The 17,795-nt window shown below is 37.0% G+C and overlaps 1 protein-coding gene across 1 annotated transcript; it reads left to right on the top strand.

Annotated features, from left to right (window-relative positions):
* The first annotated feature begins 15,255 nt into the window (after positions 1–15,255).
* LOC108778990 (uncharacterized) lies at positions 15,256–17,512 on the top strand. The gene is made up of 4 exons (XM_018546322.1): positions 15,256–15,374; positions 15,475–15,525; positions 15,715–15,859; positions 16,604–17,512. The coding sequence occupies exons 1-4, from the start codon at positions 15,297–15,299 to the stop codon at positions 16,648–16,650; spliced, it is 321 nt and encodes a 106-aa protein (XP_018401824.1). The 5' UTR covers positions 15,256–15,296; the 3' UTR covers positions 16,651–17,512.
* The last annotated feature ends 283 nt before the right edge of the window (positions 17,513–17,795 follow it).

Genomic DNA, 17,795 nt, shown 5'->3' on the forward strand with positions numbered 1-17,795 from the left:
AGGAGGTATTTTAACCTAAAAACAGATCTTTTGGCATTTTTAGATTAGAATACCTCAGAAATCTGACGTGTGATGGAACAATTTAAACTACAGATTTGGTTTTAGCATGCCAAAATCTTCCGAGATTACTGCCGTTTCTGAATTAAAAAAAAAAGTTGTTTTTGTAAACCTGTGTTATATGGTATATCCATAATCATATTATATTAAAATAATTCAAGTTTTAACAATGTCAATTTTTAGCGTTAAATATCGTATTTTTAATATTTGAAAACAAGAATGTTACTAGAGTGGAAACAGGCATATCTTTGAATAAGAATATGCAGATATACACATTATTTGAATCAGTTAAATTGTAATATTCAAATTTTATTTTAGTTTGTGCAACTTTACGATATTTTTACTTTTTTTTAGAAAAATTAAAAATAATATTATTTGAATTAAAAAATTCTTGAGTGGGAAGATATCATTCTAATTGTAATTTATTCGCGTTCAAGCGATGCGTTGTGTACTTTAACCTTTCTCGTGCTTAAAAAGCTTTTTTTAAATTAAAAGAAATAAATATCATACTCTGATTCGATTTTCTATAATTTATATTTTAAGAAATAAGTTATAAATTCTACGAGAAAGCTATATTTAAAAATAAAACCATTTTCCCGCGAGATATATCTGCTAAAAGTCATCGAACTTCCGACGATTATGGAAGTTCTCTCCGCAGCGGCAGGGCTTATTTAAAGCCGTCCGTTGAACTGTTTAATTCGTTAATTCCGATTTAACTTATCATGAACTTTGGTGAAAGAGCGTCCCCTCGAGGGGAAATTGAATTTTCCTTGCGGAAAATCCTATTTTTAAGATCGATTGTCGTTCGTCTTTTCTTTCTCCTTCGCCGTTTATCACCGAATCAAACGTTCAAACGTCGAAATTAACACAAGTGTAATTTATCCGGCAAACATGCGCGACCGTCGTCGCGTGCGAAGTGAAATGCGACACGATGAATTTATCAAGGGAGACCGAGAGAAAACTCGAAGACGTCAATTCCGCCGAACTGTTGCGCCGCTCTTTCGCATCTGCAACCCCACCATCCCCGGCGCAAAGCACAGCCGCCGAGATTTATCGGCGTGCCCGTTCTCTCTCTTTTCGCCTTCCCGACTCGCAGTCGATAATTAAACCACCGTAAACCGTGAGTGGGGAAATGGTAGAAGGCGTAAATGGTCCCTCGGAACCACCCCTTAGGCACACGGAGTCACCGCAACGCGAGGGAAAGTTTACGCGATCGAAAACTTACGCCGTAAGTCATTCGCAAGGCCTAACGCCTCAGAGCTATCAAAAGTGCGACGCCGATGGCATTGTTTCCCGATCATCGTCGATGCATTGTCTCGCGAGCCGTAGAAAAGCCGTAACGGCGAAACGCTTACGCGGCTGGCGTAAAACGGGAAATTTATGGTCCCCGCCGGAGTGCTCTCGTAAAAGTATGTCGTACATACCTCGGTGCGAAGGAGGAGGGGTCGTGACAAGACGACATCGAGAACGACGGCGACGACGGTGTTGCGTGGAACGCAAGATTATAAAGTACACCGGAGAACGATGGATCGAGCTCTCTCGTCGCGATTCTCCTCTCGCGGAGATATATTGCAAATAAGATTACGCGACATCGCGCGACGACCCGGACGATCCCCCGATGGTCGGTCGTCTCCCTTCTCGAAAAATACGCGTTCGAGACGAATCCCGAAGAAAATGGCTGAAATTCCGGCGCCTTCGCCCTACCATCGCGCCATTCTGGACGCTCTCACGTTAACCCGAGACCATTACGTTATCCACTTAGCTTCTCCTCACGCGGCGTATCGATCCTTCACCGTGTTTTATTATGTATCCTCTTTGCCTGGAATACACACGAGCGCGAATACGAGCGGACATGTTTACGTAAATGGCGGTTTGCCCGAGCCCAAGCAATTTATCGCGCAGCATTGCAAAAACATAGTGGAGCACACCATTCCTTAGACGCGCGTGTGTCAGCTAGACAAGCGGAATTACACAAGTCGCCCGTGGAAATATTTTTACTCGTACAAAAAGACTCACTGGATATATATTTTCACGTCGCTGCGACCTGACCGAACAATTTCTTCCCACAAGTAGGCCATCACGTTCATCGCTTACCTGCAACCAAGCGAAAAGAATATAATTATTAAATTATGCGCACGAAACAACGTACACACCTAAAGTTCTACATGATGGGCGAAATTTTTGGTTTACGGAATCACGTAATACCTGCAATTTATGACTCGTTGCTTCGTGAAAAGCCCTCGATTCTATACTTAATCGGAACTAATTGCATAGGCCGAGCTTTAATTACGGTACAAATGATAAAACTTGCATTTCGCTCGTTCTGATGCGCTCGCACGAGATACTCGAAGAAATACGGCACTTGTAATAGCGAACGTTCGCGCGTATATACGAAGGCTCGGACAGATAAGGAAGAGAGATCTCGCGATTTCCGTTCAGTGGAAATTACCAAGGTGATCTTTGGTTCTTAAATCCTAGTTGTGTCTAAAGATCAACTGGGTCGTTGGTCTCGAATAATCAACTGATCAACGAGATTTCAGAACATTTATTAATGTTACAATATTATTCAAATGGGATATTCTTTTCCGGAAATTTATAAAAATACTTTTATAAAAATAATTAAATGAGAAGAAAAATATTTAAGAAATACATAAAATTCATATGATATAATATTAAGAAGTAACATCTTCGGTTATAAATATATGAACGATCAATGTTCTTTCAAAAGGTAGTAATAAAAGCCAAATTTTTTGATCAAACTGTTAATTCATTTGTATATGGCGTTTACTTTAATTGGTAGAGATTCATACTTATAACTAAAAATGAAGTTACATTTTGAAGATTTACTGATATCCATTTTATTTTATTTCTAAAATTATCTAATGCAAAAGCATATTTTTTACCAACCAATAGTTGCATTGCGTACACAAGTGTCACTTATTTTTTATCACTACAGTTGTTGAAACAAATCTATCCTAAAACCATATGGAAGAAGTCACACGATTATCAAGAAGAGGGTAAACTCGATTATCCATTGAAACGATAATTACTTAATGGAAATATCCCTCGGGAGAAAGACGAAGATAAACGGCAGGACGATCATTGGGGTAATGGCGGCAAATTCAAATGTATCGCTCGAATTATCCAGCTCCTAAATGCAGGCTCGTAGATACGAAAAGAGGAGGTCGACAAGACGAACGCACCCTTCGCTCGTAATTCACCCTTGTTTTTGCGCAACGAGACTTTCACCGCGAAGTACGACATTTTGTTCGCCCTATACACTTCGGGCCGGTCGGCGCCCGAAAGCATTTTAACCCCCGAGTAACTGGTGGGCGACCCTCTTACCCCTAGGGAGGAAGTAAAATAAAAGGCCACTCCGCGTGAACGAGACGAGGTTCGAAGGTCGTCGTGCTCGCGCGAGCACTCGCGTTTCTAATCGGCGATAAGCGAAGGATAAGCGAAGGGAAAGGCTCCCCTTGTAAAACTCACGCGACATCCCGTAGACGTCCTATCGCATATCTATGAGTTTGTTTATTAATTATCGCGCACCTATACGACCTATGCAGACGTTCGCGAAGCATGCCTTGAAATTCCATCCTAATCGCAAAAGCGCGTGATTAGGGAGATAATGCACGCACCCGCACGTGTTTGTAGATGACACAGGTACACATATCCAGCGACTATTAATCGCGAATTTGTGGGTAATATGCGGAAGTCGATAAGCTGCCTGTGGTTTGGTCAAGTTTAGTTAGAACAATCTAAATAGTTAGCGGATAGTTTGTATAAAAAGTGTAATGTGTGCACCAACAAAATAGAGAGAAAGAGAAAATTGATAGATAAATTCTTTTTATAATATTTTGCATCATATATACAAGTACTCAATAATATCAATAAAGTAATAATATATGACGCAAAACATGCAGAATAACAAATAAAATAATCGCAATATTAACAATCGAAGAGAACAATCGGTGACATGACTGTTAACAAGATCGCTTCATTAATCTTCAAAAACACCCTCATAGCAAATCGCAACTACAGCATTAATTCCTGTGATTCAATTAGTCGCGCCTCACTTTCTCCATCGCAACACGAGTACTACACTTTGCAAAAGTCGTGTTCCAAAATTAAGATGGATTCTGCGGCTATATTTATCCCTTATCCGGCATATGGATGTTTGCGATATATTTACTCAACAAAGACCGTTCAGGGGGTAACCGTACGTCAAAGCGAACTCCTAAATCGTTACGACAGTCTCTTCTAGTCACCCCTATTTAACTTCCCTTCAGTCAACAAGAGAAATGCGTAGGGCCATTCGAAAATCTTCGCTATGAAATGTCGTGTCGTTGACACGTTTCTTGATGTATCCCTTATTCGATATATACTGTTTTACCGGAAATAAAAACAAGGTTAATCGAAAAGGGGATGCGATACCAATTACATGTAGATAATACTCATTTTAAATTATGTCATATGGTACATTAAAATCTTTGTATAACTATTTTGTAAACAGTTTATATGTAATATAATTTAGCAATTTTATCTATCTACTTAAATATTTTTTTCATAAATCCGCAAATAGAATAAACACGTGAGCTTTTGATTATAATTACGTTTACAGTAACAGCTTGCATTGTCATGTGGCTGTGCGGCGCACATCTGTTTGTACAAATGCACGCACACAATATAATGCTGCATGAAATATGCTTTAAATAGGCTTTTCTCGTGTGTGAGACGCGGTATTCGTCTGTATCTGCTAGCGCAATCGACAAAAGCGCGCATCCATTCGCTTAATTAAGCGCTTATTATTAATTAGCCGCTTCCAGCAAGCTGACGCGACAACCGGAAACGAATAGGACGTCAAGGTGTCGCAGCCGTTGATCAAATTTGTCTACTTTCCCCCTTTGTGTACTCACTCAGTCGCGGCGTCGCGTTATTCGACGGAACAAATGGCATGCCGAAAAATTACGGCGTGCGATTAATGTGTATTTTAATGTAATATTCCAGAAATGTTCCGATGCAAGATCCAATGCTACGTTATTTATCGGTAAATCCGACTAAACGCTTGATTACACCTCATCAATATCACGTCGCATCATTAATTGCTGTAAATACGGATCAATTGGAAATACTGTATAAAAAAATGTATTAAATCAAATATCAAACTATATTAATTATATTATTGACGCACATAAATTAATTCAATTAAATAAATTCCTCCATCCAAATTTCAATATTAACTGTGAGAGATGATCATATACTCTCGACACACGATGACATTCTTACTTGCACACCTAAAGAAACACGCGTTGTCAGAAAAAAATTTAAAAAGTGATATAGACATCACAAGCTGAGAACATAATCTCTTCGATATAATTCATTGCTGCATTTTTATCTAAAGACTGTATACACCAAAGTAGTGCAATCCTTTTTCTCGGATTTACAATAAATGTTTTAAGCCGTAAGAAATTACAGTTGAATGCGATAATAATAATTGACTATGATTTATCTATTTTTTGTGGTTTAAGGCTTAAAAACCTTGTAAATCTAGGCTTATCTGAAACAAAATACCGACAACTTTCCTATTGGTTATATTGATTGCCATTTTTGATCTAATAGCTATAGTTTAACAAGTGCTTAGTATTATTAGTATATTATATAGTATATGATATAGTTATTGATTCGAAAATGGAGGACCTTTGCGCTATTTTGGTATATCTAGAGCTTTATTTTGATTACATAACAAAAATCAAGTATATCGATTGGCTTTTGGATATTTTTTTTACATAATTCTATCGATAGTTAATCAAAAAACAAAAATAGAATAATGCTTTATGTGCGAAAAATGAACAAAACTTATGCAATCGACAAACAACTTACGAATCTTAAGAGATTATACGATGATAGAAAGTTGAGATTTTCTCAGAGATTTTTTAAATCTTTTTATATTTCGAAAAGGTCCTCACACCATAAAGTCCAAGGGCGATCCTCGTCTATTTTGGCACACAGTTAAGACCTCGTAATCCTACGTGTCCTTCCACGTTTCTGTGCCTCGCTTATCACCACCGTTCTTTCCCCTTTGCGCACGCTGTCCCGCAAATAAATCCTTGCGGTCGCATCCTAGAGGGGGATTAATACGCGGCCCAATTAAGAAGAGAGGCCCGAAAGAGCCGTTAATTTATAGATCAGGATCACGAGGTCGAAAGAAACAATTACTGTCCTCTGTTTTCATCCTTGCGCCTCATTTTCTGCCAGTTAAAATAAACGGCGTAGATTTAATCATCCAGCTCAACGTTCGCTGTTTTATCTTTGATCTTTGATCGGATTGCAAAATACAACCGATTTCCACTATCTCGAAGAGCAAGACTTGCGTTCGTGCCGATGTTTCTGATCGAATGAGTCTCAGAAAAAAGAGGATAATTTGATCGTTACCTTGCGTAGGAGGGATCGTTTTCGAACGTGAGCAACTAGAGACGGTTACACAGAGAGAAAGAGAGAGAGAGAGAGAAAATGAACAAGCTACTAAGCCACTTATCGAGAGAGAGCCGCTGGCTGTAGAAGATAGTTGTCGCCGAGGGTTTCGACAAACTGCCCTACTCGTGAAGGACCCTTGTCTCTTCGGGACCATTCTACGACGTGCGATAAGTCTTACTACCAAGTTACTCGACAGGTTCGTCCGAATCGATGGCCTTTAAGACATTCTGGAGCGTCTGTCGTCCGCTCTTCCATTAGACGCGTTTCCCATATCGAGAAGGAAAAAGCGTCGTCTTCATCGTCGTCACCGTCGTCGTCGTCGTCGTCGTCGTCGTCGCGCTGAAATTTCTTGCAAAATTCTACTGTCGGTGGCAGAGTAGTAAGATTTATTATTCTGCCGTCCCTCGCGGCTCTTTCCTATCTGCGGAAATTCGTCGGTGGTTTCTGCTTGATCGTTTCATCTCGTACACATTCAATTCTTTTATTGTTATTGAAACAACGTATCCCTAATTATATCAGTAATATTAAAAGATGTCAATGCAACGACTAATAATTAATTATTGGAAATTCTAATTTTTCTACGACATAAGTAAATTAAGTTTGACGAAAAAACAAAAATATAAAATTCCTTAAAACTTCTATCTAAAATTATTTTCATAAAATATCTATAATCTTTCTGTCTTCTTGATGAAGTCTTAATGTTAATTTTGTATTAACTTTACATTGTATTATTAAAATCATATTAAAGTCTACAAATTGAATTGAATAAACCAGTACATCTCTCAAAAATTCTTCCTAAAATACGTAGCATTCGGTAGGATAAAGAAAAGTTATTTTGTTTAACTGATCTCTTCACCTACGGAAATCTAAATCCAAAGTGCTCAACGATGACAGAAAGATTCGTATTCGCGGCAGAGTTCGCGTTTTCTTTCAAGCTCTGCACGACGCGATCAACTCGACGCGCAAAACACGAAAGACATTCGAACACGATACTCCACTTCGAGAATCTCGACGACGGCACGCTGCCCAGGATTTCCGCTTTAGACGGGGAGAATAGTGTCCTTAAGCCGCGCAAGCGAAATATATCCGCCGTCGTGCAGCTTTCAGGCCTTTTCTCCGTCATAGACTCGCGGGAAGATTCCCACAATGTTCCTACAGGGAGAAAGTAATCTTTTAAAAAGCAGAAAATCACGTTAAATCACATTTAATCGCGAGTCTTCGAAATGAAACGAGATCAATATTCGTTAAATGATTTGAGTAATTGAAGTATCATCACAGCTAAAAGTAGAGTAATATTAAAATAAGCATGAATATGTTTTTTTTCGTAAAGAAAGAGGTAATCCATATTAATTTTTTACATATTAAATAAATTTATAAAGAGGGGGAAGAGAGAGAGAGAGAGAGAGAGAGAGAGATTTATCATTATTTATTGAACATTCTGAATGACATCTTTTCAAGCGTTGAAATATTAGTATTTGTAGATACGGAAAGAGCAATTTTGCTAAAGAATCTAAAAATTTAACTAGATATAAATCTGAAAATTTGGATTATTAAAATAATTTTGTAGGAATCTTAAGCTGTAAAATGTTTCGATATTCTAGCAACTAATTTTATTATTGCATCTAATTATCTTCATGGTCCAGCAAAATTAGTTTTAAATCTGTATCTAACAGTAGATTCTTCAGTAAAATTGCTCTTTCTGTGTATTTATAATGCAAATTTACGTGATTAGGTTCAAAAATCAAGGAAATATTGGAATGCGAAAAATACAAGAAAAAGAAAAATTATAAAAAGAAAGGAAGAAGAAGAGAGAGAGAGAGAGAGAGATAATTCGAATACCCTATAATATTATTATCATATGCATCTATTCGATTATTCTTTGTAAATATTTGCATGTTTTTTTGCAAATCTTTTTCTTCCATGTTCAGTGAATCATGTTTTCCTCATTAACGTCTCTTTCCTGCATATCTACAGAGATCCGGTACGTGAATGCAATTCTCGAAACACAAACAAAGAAGATTTCTTTCAACGAAAAGTCTGTACCATTATGGAAATTCGCTGTTAACATACCGCGCGTTATTACGTGCAATACGTACAGATATCGACACAAAAGCTAAAAAGGCTATACAAGGCACAAATAAGGTCATAAATTCACGAATAATATAAGGCGACTGTATACAGTTGAGATACCCTTGCAGATTAAGTCTCTCTCTCAAATAGGTATATTTATCATACCTTCGAGTATGTGTATTTATAATGTATACGATGAGTATACCTGATGTATAGAGAATCCTCGAATTAAATAGGCGTGTTTGGTGAATAATAATTTTGTTTGAAAAAAACAGAAACAAATTCTTTTTTCACAGTAATATATAAAAACAAGTATCCTGTATCATGTTGGTGGTAAAGAAGTGGTTTCTTGATTAGATACATTGAGAATGAAAGGGTTTAAATGATCCCTATGTATTTTCGTAACAATTGCTGCGCAGAAAGGGTTACAATTGGCCATGTCAGAATGATGTCCACGCGTGACGTATGAGGATATTAGAAGTTTCGCGGTTGTTCTCCGCATACCGGCCGACTGGACAAATGGATAGAATTCAATGCCGCCGAACGTTTCCGTGGCCCCCTTATTGCTCCCCTGGGATACTCCCCGAGGGATGCCTGCCGAAATTAGTCCATATTATTTCGGTGAGTGAGAGGCGCGAGGGCGGAAACAGTTAGACGGTCGGGTTCACTATCCGAAAGACGACAAGGCGTCGACGGGGAAAGACGAATTGGTCTTCGTGAATCTAGGGTAGCGCCATTCGATCTGATTTTACGTGGCACACTCTTGAATGAAGAAATCTTCAGGAAAGATGTTGCAAAAATGTGAGACACTCAGGCACATGTATGACGTATGACAATAGTAACAAAAATTCAAAAATTAATGAATTAATCAAAATCATAAATGAAATCATAAAATTAAATTAAAATCAATAACGAGCAAAATATCAAGTTATTAACAATAAAATAATATTCAATTTATTAAAATTAATGATATAATAATAAACCTTTCGACTTATTTAATAAGCAGATTATTATTAATAAGATTAATTTGCAGTTATCGTTTACACCCAAAAAACTAGAATGAAAAATTGAATAAAGAGATCAGTTAAAATAATGATCATCATAATCAATTAAAATGATAAGAATGAATACATAAGAGGCTATGTAACAGAAGGTTATGTTACAAAGATAAATATATCATAAATATAAAAATATAATGGCTCGATTTCTGTCAAATTTATAAATGGTGAAAATAAGAAATAAAAAAAAATAATAAAAAACACATTTATAACTTATTATTCGTTTAAAGATGAGAACACGTTTTGTCAATCTATTTATTTAATAGGGATATCAATTTCGATAAGAAAAACTGATTTAAAATACGGTTTCCAATAAAAAGTAATGAAGTTGAATATAATTATATAAATAAAATATACGGATATATTGTCTAATGTTTTGTCGTTAATTTCTTATCGAATAAACTTGTGTTAGATAGAGGTATAATTAACAAAATTATTTCTTATCATTTTCATTTCACAGTTTCGATCATATATAAGAATTCGAAAAAAAATTAAATGACAAATAAAATTCAACCAAGGTTTAATCTAAATGTCGCAAGAGTTTTAATCCCGAAACACAATAGATGTAGTAAGCTTTAAAACCAATATAGGTAAGAAATCAACCAATTATAGTCGATATTATCCTTCTTACATTCGATGACATGATTGGCTAATATTTCACGGCATAAAGCTTACCGCTCCTATTGTGTTCCAGGATTTATCGTAGAATTTCGCCGTTTTTCAGTTCGTATTATTTTAATCACGCGTATCGATCGTAAGACAAAGCGCCATTCGTTAAAGAATCGAGAGACGCTGCGCTGAAGGGAAGCTACCACACGTCAGAACCGTTTTAAACATTATGAGGGCACGTCGTATCTACCGCAGGACCTAATCTCCGTCCCGCATTAGTTCCATCGATATAACGATATGTCTCGAACACACACACACTCATCGTCATTTCAGCCATGTATACACGCCGGCTTAATCGTTACGTAAGTGCATCACGAAATGCTGGTCGCTATCTCTTTATGAATGAGGGGATAATCGCTTCAATTAAGCCGCTTTCCCATGGATTCCGTATGTGCACGTGCGTGCGTGCGTGCAAGCGTACATACACGGTCCCATCCGGGTAGATTCCATGATGTACGATCGATATCAATAATATCCTACCGCATGTATATATAAAGTATATCGATATCGAATTATTTCGCAGGATCTTTTATCAGTCGAGTCATTTAATACAAACGTGTCGGGTTTTATCATTAATCATCATTTACCGGATCTTCCAGCGAGGCGATCAAAATTGAAGTGAATTATTTTCAAATTATTCCCCTGATGAACAGATTGGGGACAGGATAAAGATTGCATTCACCCGACGTGCGATAATGTCCGAGGAAAAATCTATGAAAACAAATCGTGACGCGTCCATGGAGCCTGCGCGCACCTCATGCCGATATATCGGATTTTCATCGGTTTTCATCTTTCTCTTTTTTATATACGGGTATATAAAAAAATATTACATTCCGCTCGCCGACGGTATTGGTTATTAAACGCTTTCGAATGAATACTGCATGAGCACCGCGCCGCGCTCGAGAATATAACGTTCGTGTGTTGTATCCACTCGCGTCCGTGCATGGGCACATACTCGAGCACGATCTGCGACTGGCGTTAAATAATTTTTTGCTTTTCGCAAAGTGAAAAATGTGATATCCGTAAAAAGTAATCCGCTTGTCCGAACGGTAATCGGATGAACCGATTTAGATTGGGCATACACTCGACCGCAAAAGTCTAGGGAATCTAAGAAAAGTGAAAAATGTGAAGTTGGGAATTAATATTGTTATTGATCTATTTAGATTTACTTGAGAGATAATACTTGGTAATTCAAGAATGAAAAAAATGAGAAAGAAGCAGCGGAGAGCTGACGAAAGACTGAGAAAGAGGCGACGTTGTGTGTCTAAGAAGCATGTCTAAATATACAAACGATCCCGGCGAATCTGCGTTTTTCTCGTATTTACTTTCGTGTGTAATGTCGACCGTTTAACGCGACAACGAGAGAGATCGTTGCCACATCTTTTTTTATTATTCTTTCACGAAAACGTTCTTTGTGATTAACAAAATTAGCAAGCGCTTTCAGAAATTGTAAATAAGCAGACCATAAAGTGAATACATATGCTATAATACGTTTCTTTAGATTTTTGAAAGAATTTTTGCAAGACAAAGAATTAAAATTCTCAAGATTTTTCGCGGTAATATACATCATCAATAAAATTTTGATGTTATAATTATCTAAAAATCTAAAGTCTGATGTCACACATAAATCAAATATGTCCAGAATTCAAAAAAATGAGAAAATATTGCTTTTGTTTCATTTACATTTATCTTATTTGTTTAATTATGGCAATTTACCAAAGCTTTGCAAAGATCATCTTTAAAGTAATGAAATGTCAGAAGATGAAAAGGAATGCAGAAAATTGTGTTAAGAATTGTAAACAATGTTATATAAAATAAATACGTAGTGCGCGCTTTGAACACAGTTTTCTAGTTGAAAAGATACCTCGCTAGTTATTGCTGTAATTACTTGAATTAACATTATTAAACGTATTCGTGACAGAGCAGCAGAAAGCTTGTAGTCTATTCTCTCTCGAGAACTTACTGTTAATCCTGAATTGTGAAGTTTATGAGATTTGTGTTTGTACTATTCTCACAAACGGGTGTCTAGACTTTCCGTTTACCGCGGAAAAGTTCAAAATTACCTTTCCGGAGGTATTACCTACTACAGCATTCATTCATCATTCACAACCTGTCGTCTGGACCGTGACTGTTCCAACTAATTTGGTCCGCGCATTTCTTTCCGCAGAGTCAACGAGCGCCAAGAAAAGCCCACAGCTCTGTTTGCTTTTGTTCTTCTGAACTATTTCCAATTTGTTTTCCTGAAGCAGTCAGCAACTCGAACAAGCTAAGTTCTTTTGTCGAACGAGCGTCCCTCGCTCATGTACAAATGAAATAGATCAGTAGATTTTTACATTCACGAGTTTTACCATTGTTTAATATTCATCTTTACACCGTCAGAAACAGAATTATGATAATAAAAGATTGTAGAATTTTTCACATATTAGAATATTTTTTTATATTTAAGTTTTGTAGACTTTTGTAATCGAGTGTATGCCCGATCTAAATATTTTATCCGATTACAGCTTGCTTACTTTTTACGCATTAAAATCCTATAGAGAAAAAAGGCTGCAATTACCGCAATTTAACTAAATAATTTATATAGCCACATGTTTAGTGTTAAAAGAATATTTTTTAATAAAACTATAAGTATAAGAAATATTTTTTCTCTAATATTATATCAATAATAACTATAATAGTGGAGCTCCTAATTGTAGCAATTTTATTATGCAATTATAATTATAAATACCAAACATTTTTCTTCAAGTAATAATATCAGAACGGCGCAAATTCAAAAATTGAATTGTATGTGCAACGTATACTATTTTTAATTTTTATACTCTTACATGATGATAAAATACTCTTTCATGATAAAAATTGATAAAAAATAAACGTAATTTAAGTTTTTAATGATAGATCATCGCAAAGATGAAACAAATAATACTGAGATTATAGTAAAATTGAAATAATAGAGATATGAAATATGGTACTGTTGATAGTGATCGAGTGTTTAGTTAAAGGTTAGGTACCTGGTAGAGTATTATTTGCTAAGCTAATGAGTAGTTTCCACGTTGTTCAACAATCAACAAAGGCGAACAAAGGACTTCCGGTCACGTCGGCGGACCGTCGAGGACTCTGCCACCCGTCTAATTTGGACTCCTTCACGCGACAACTTTGCTAACAGTAGTGACGGTGCTATGTAAACAGCTGCACTTCCCTCACTGTTAAGTACGTTGTGTTAAGAATTAACCCACCTGAGAGCACATATAGTGTAATGGTAATGGGACACACTTGATAAATAACGTAACATTTTCTTTAAAAAATTTCGCAATATAGCTTTTCGCCTTTTCTATATTCCTAATTTTCTTTACCTATTGTTTTTTTTCCACAGAAATGCTTTTTTGTCCAACTTTTTTAATACTAACGCGTAATTTTTATGACAAAAAAAATATATATATACATATACACACATACTTGTATATCTAATATACAATAACATAACTTTTAAATCTAATAATATAATTTTATCATTACTATTCATATTTAATTATACGTACATTAAAAAAGCTCGTGTTTTATGCAAAAAAATATAAAAATAAATCTTTTCTTATAATATATTCTGTTTCTGAATTAATGACGCAACAAGAACAAGATATTAATGATCTCACCCCCGAAACAAATACGTGGAGGCAAACATGAATTTATTCAGCAAGCACACGTGAATGTATCGACACGAATGAAAGAGCTCTCTCAAAGACAGATAACGAGGCAGCAAAAATAATGATATGCGCGATGCCGAGCGTGCAATTTCCTAATGTGGCCATTTTGCCGACGGCTGAAAACATCTTTGATTATTCGCGTAATAAGCGAACGGCACGAGTTAAAGTGCTAATGGGCGCGCGATAATCATTCGGACGCGGATCTAAGGAACACGGAAGGGCTGGCACTTCAGCGTGCGGTGCAATTTTTACTCTTTCGCGGAATTTTCTGCACTGACTTCTTCTCTTTTTGTTCTACAACAACCGCAACGTACTCTGCTAACAAAGTGTGTTAATGGCGCGTGGCTGATTAAAGGTTGTAATCCTGATGTCCGTAACTCCAGCTCTTCTTCTTCCGCGCGCGTTTTCGTCTAAAAAGATGAAAATAAAAGGTAACGCTCTTTGTTCGCGACTGACTCGTCGAGCTCGTCGGTCATTAAAGTCGATCTTCGATGAAAAGTCGCCGTCGTATTGCCTCACTCCGCCGCGCTAGAAAACGCGAAAATGCATACTGCACTCATGGGACCGAACCTCGAGCATTGGAAAACGAGTGCGTCTCGTATTTCTTATTTTACGGAAGGTAGCGCGGTATTCCGCGGAAAATGCACAGTAAGTATCCTCTCTGTCTCTCGAGAACTCGAAGAGAGACTGAAAATATATATCGCTTAAGGGAATACTATACAAAATCGAGTAAGGATACGTAGACATCGCCGGCCTACAAGCAATACGATCGTAACGTTTCGAAATATAATCGATAAGATATATTTTTATTACTGTTATACCGTAATGCTGCAGTAAACATTGACATTATTTCGAGTAACTATCAGTGGGAAACGTTTCTGTTAATTAAATTAAAACATTTTTCGTTGATAAGCTCGATTTTAGAACGGCCATAGACTCAAGATAACAGAGACCCATTTTTACTCAAGGAAATTGCATGACGTACTTTACGACGTGCTTCAATTTTTTCTAATTTAGATAAATACACGCAAAAATGAGCGACAAATCCCATGGATACTTGGCGCAACGTCGGAAATCATCCACGTTTGTGTAATTTCCGGTCGAGTTAATAGAAGCGTTTAGCAATCCATTTTCCGTGCACTTTAACGATGCTTCGATAAGAACGCGCTGATGGAATAATGTCGCAACCAGCGCTTTGGCTGGGATTCGGTATAAAAGAAACGCTCACACGTCGCGAAACATCGCAATTTTGTTAAACGCATAGCCCAGCATGTTCCGACTTCTTTTCTTCGTGTTGTTAATATTCTCAGCCGTTTCGGCCGAATCATGTATCATTAAGGATAAGAAGGTACGGAGAATCAACTTAATCTTGCCGTGCAGACGCGTAGTGCAAACTATAGTGTCAAATCGTGATTATGTGTTAATCTCACTTGGTCGTTCCGTCTTAGGGAGATCCGGATATTCAGGTGATCGAATTGGACGACTCCAGCAACGACTCCGTGAGTAAACGTGTCGCGTGATTTCGCACAAAAATTCCTAACATTACTGATATTTAATAGCTTGCCAAATTATCTTAAGTTTATTGCCAAACTTGTACGCAAAGAGTAGAATTTGTAACGAATTTTGCGGTAAAATATAACGAATGTACGATCATCCTAATAAAATTAACATCTTCCATGTTTTATAAGAGCGAACCAGAAATCGTTGCTCTGCAATTCTCAGACAGACGAAGAAGAGAAGTCATCGAGGTCAATAATAAGGAAAGAAGCAACTTCTGCAAGAACGATGATGACTGCGGCTCAGGATTAATCTGTTTAGCACGTCTAACCTGCGGTACGTAATGTACTGTGTAAATTTTTCAGAGTAAAAATTTACCTTAATCGATAGTAAAAATATTGCTTTTTAGAATGAAGTGATATTTATCTTTTCATACGAGTGAGTGACTATACTTAGTATATTTAACTCTTAATTGCTCTCAACTATAGCGCGCGAATGTTTCATTTGTTTGAAATGAAACGCCAGTCAAAATAATTTCAGAATATGTGACTAAGAGTTTTAACCTAAAAGAAAAAAATATTTAAGTAGATTCTTGTTAGCACTTGAAAGAAATGTTGCCAATATTTTCACATATTCGTAATATCGACAACATCGATACTACGACAATATAATGATCAGTTATCAACTCACTTATAGAATTTCTTGCTTGGAACGTGCACTTCACTAGCCATTATAGTGACGTAAAAATCAGATTCACTTTTTAATGAGTAAGAAGCACTAAAGATCTTGCTTGACCGTTCATGATTTTTATTTCCTGCTTGTTTACGAGTGAAAATATTCAATCCACGACAAACAGTGGAAGATTTCATTCCATATGAATGGAACGTAGCACTAAAATTCGATAATCATTCCATTTTTCCAGTGAAATTTTATTTCAAAAAATTTAGACAGTAATGTAATTTGGTTCTGCGGATTCTTTTTTAGATCGAAATTCATAGCCATAATAATAATAACAATAACGATAATAATAATAATAAAATACTTGACAAAACAAATATAATCGAACATGTTTTTGTGCAGTAAAAGGAACACGGCGAACAGAAGATCCTCAGGAAACAGTCAATTAAAAATGGGCAATACAATAAGAAAATAACAATGACGTAACGGTGGCGATTCCATGTATTATGACAGTATACCGATGAAATTTTTTGTAGAGCAATCTCACTCTCGTCAAACAATGAATGCGTTTGCATCAATCCAATGATCGATTTGCCATCATCACTAATATCCGGCGGATATCTGTTTGTTTATCTATATTTCGCGCGCCGATGAAATTTTCCACTATACATCCATCCATTGTCAATGCATGAATATAACATAAACGGAAAATATTGGACATTTAATGGCGACCCGACCATGGTCGCGGACGCATGTAGTAAACCGGTTAAGTTACATTTTACACGCGGATTCTGAATATCAGCGAGAGGGATACGGCCGGTGTAAAAGCTCTCCGCTCCTTCTTCGCCTTGAAAAAAAAAACAAACAGTATCGTCGAGGAAACATATGGCGCCGTACGATAGGGACTCATTAACGGCAGAGAAACGGAGCGATGCGAGTGAGGAGCACCATAAGAAAGGGGGGTTAGCCCTCTCGTCGTCGTAAATTTAGTAGGAACAACCGCTTTCGCCTGCAAGCTCCGCTTGCAGCCTCGTCGCAACCGCAATCCCGATCGAAGTTGGTAACGTCGCGTGTCATCGAAAAATCTTACTGTGCGCGCGTTAGAGATTTACACTCGAAATCAATTAGCTCCTAATTGACACGGATGAGATCGCGCGAGTATAGTTTTATTGGAAAACCATCGGGTATTGGTGATGTATCGATCGTAGAAGTTAGTCTTGACATCGCTTGGGAGTTTGTCAGCGCGAAAGACTTTCGATGTATAGAAGAAAATTTCTGTTATATAATCTAAGTAATAATAAATATTCCAGGTGAACGGTTATATACATGAATAAAATATCGTAATGAATTATAAAGTTAACCAGATAACAATGTAAAATAAATGTTGCATGTCTCAAAGTTGTATGCGTCTCTGCTAAAAGCCAATCAATTATTCACTGATGCATCTACCCTGCGCGTTTGGCGATGCAAAAATAAATATCGTGTCCAATAACGTACGGGGAAATCGGAGGAAATTGTCGGCCTCGACGAGAGAGCAGCCAGTTGGTGTCTCGTAAAACCTCACGGCGGCGCGGAAAGATTTACGATTCCAGCA

Source organism: Cyphomyrmex costatus, unplaced genomic scaffold (assembly GCF_001594065.2).
Source record: "Cyphomyrmex costatus isolate MS0001 unplaced genomic scaffold, Ccosl1.0 scaffold538, whole genome shotgun sequence".
In the NCBI taxonomy this organism is placed as follows: domain Eukaryota; kingdom Metazoa; phylum Arthropoda; class Insecta; order Hymenoptera; family Formicidae; genus Cyphomyrmex; species Cyphomyrmex costatus.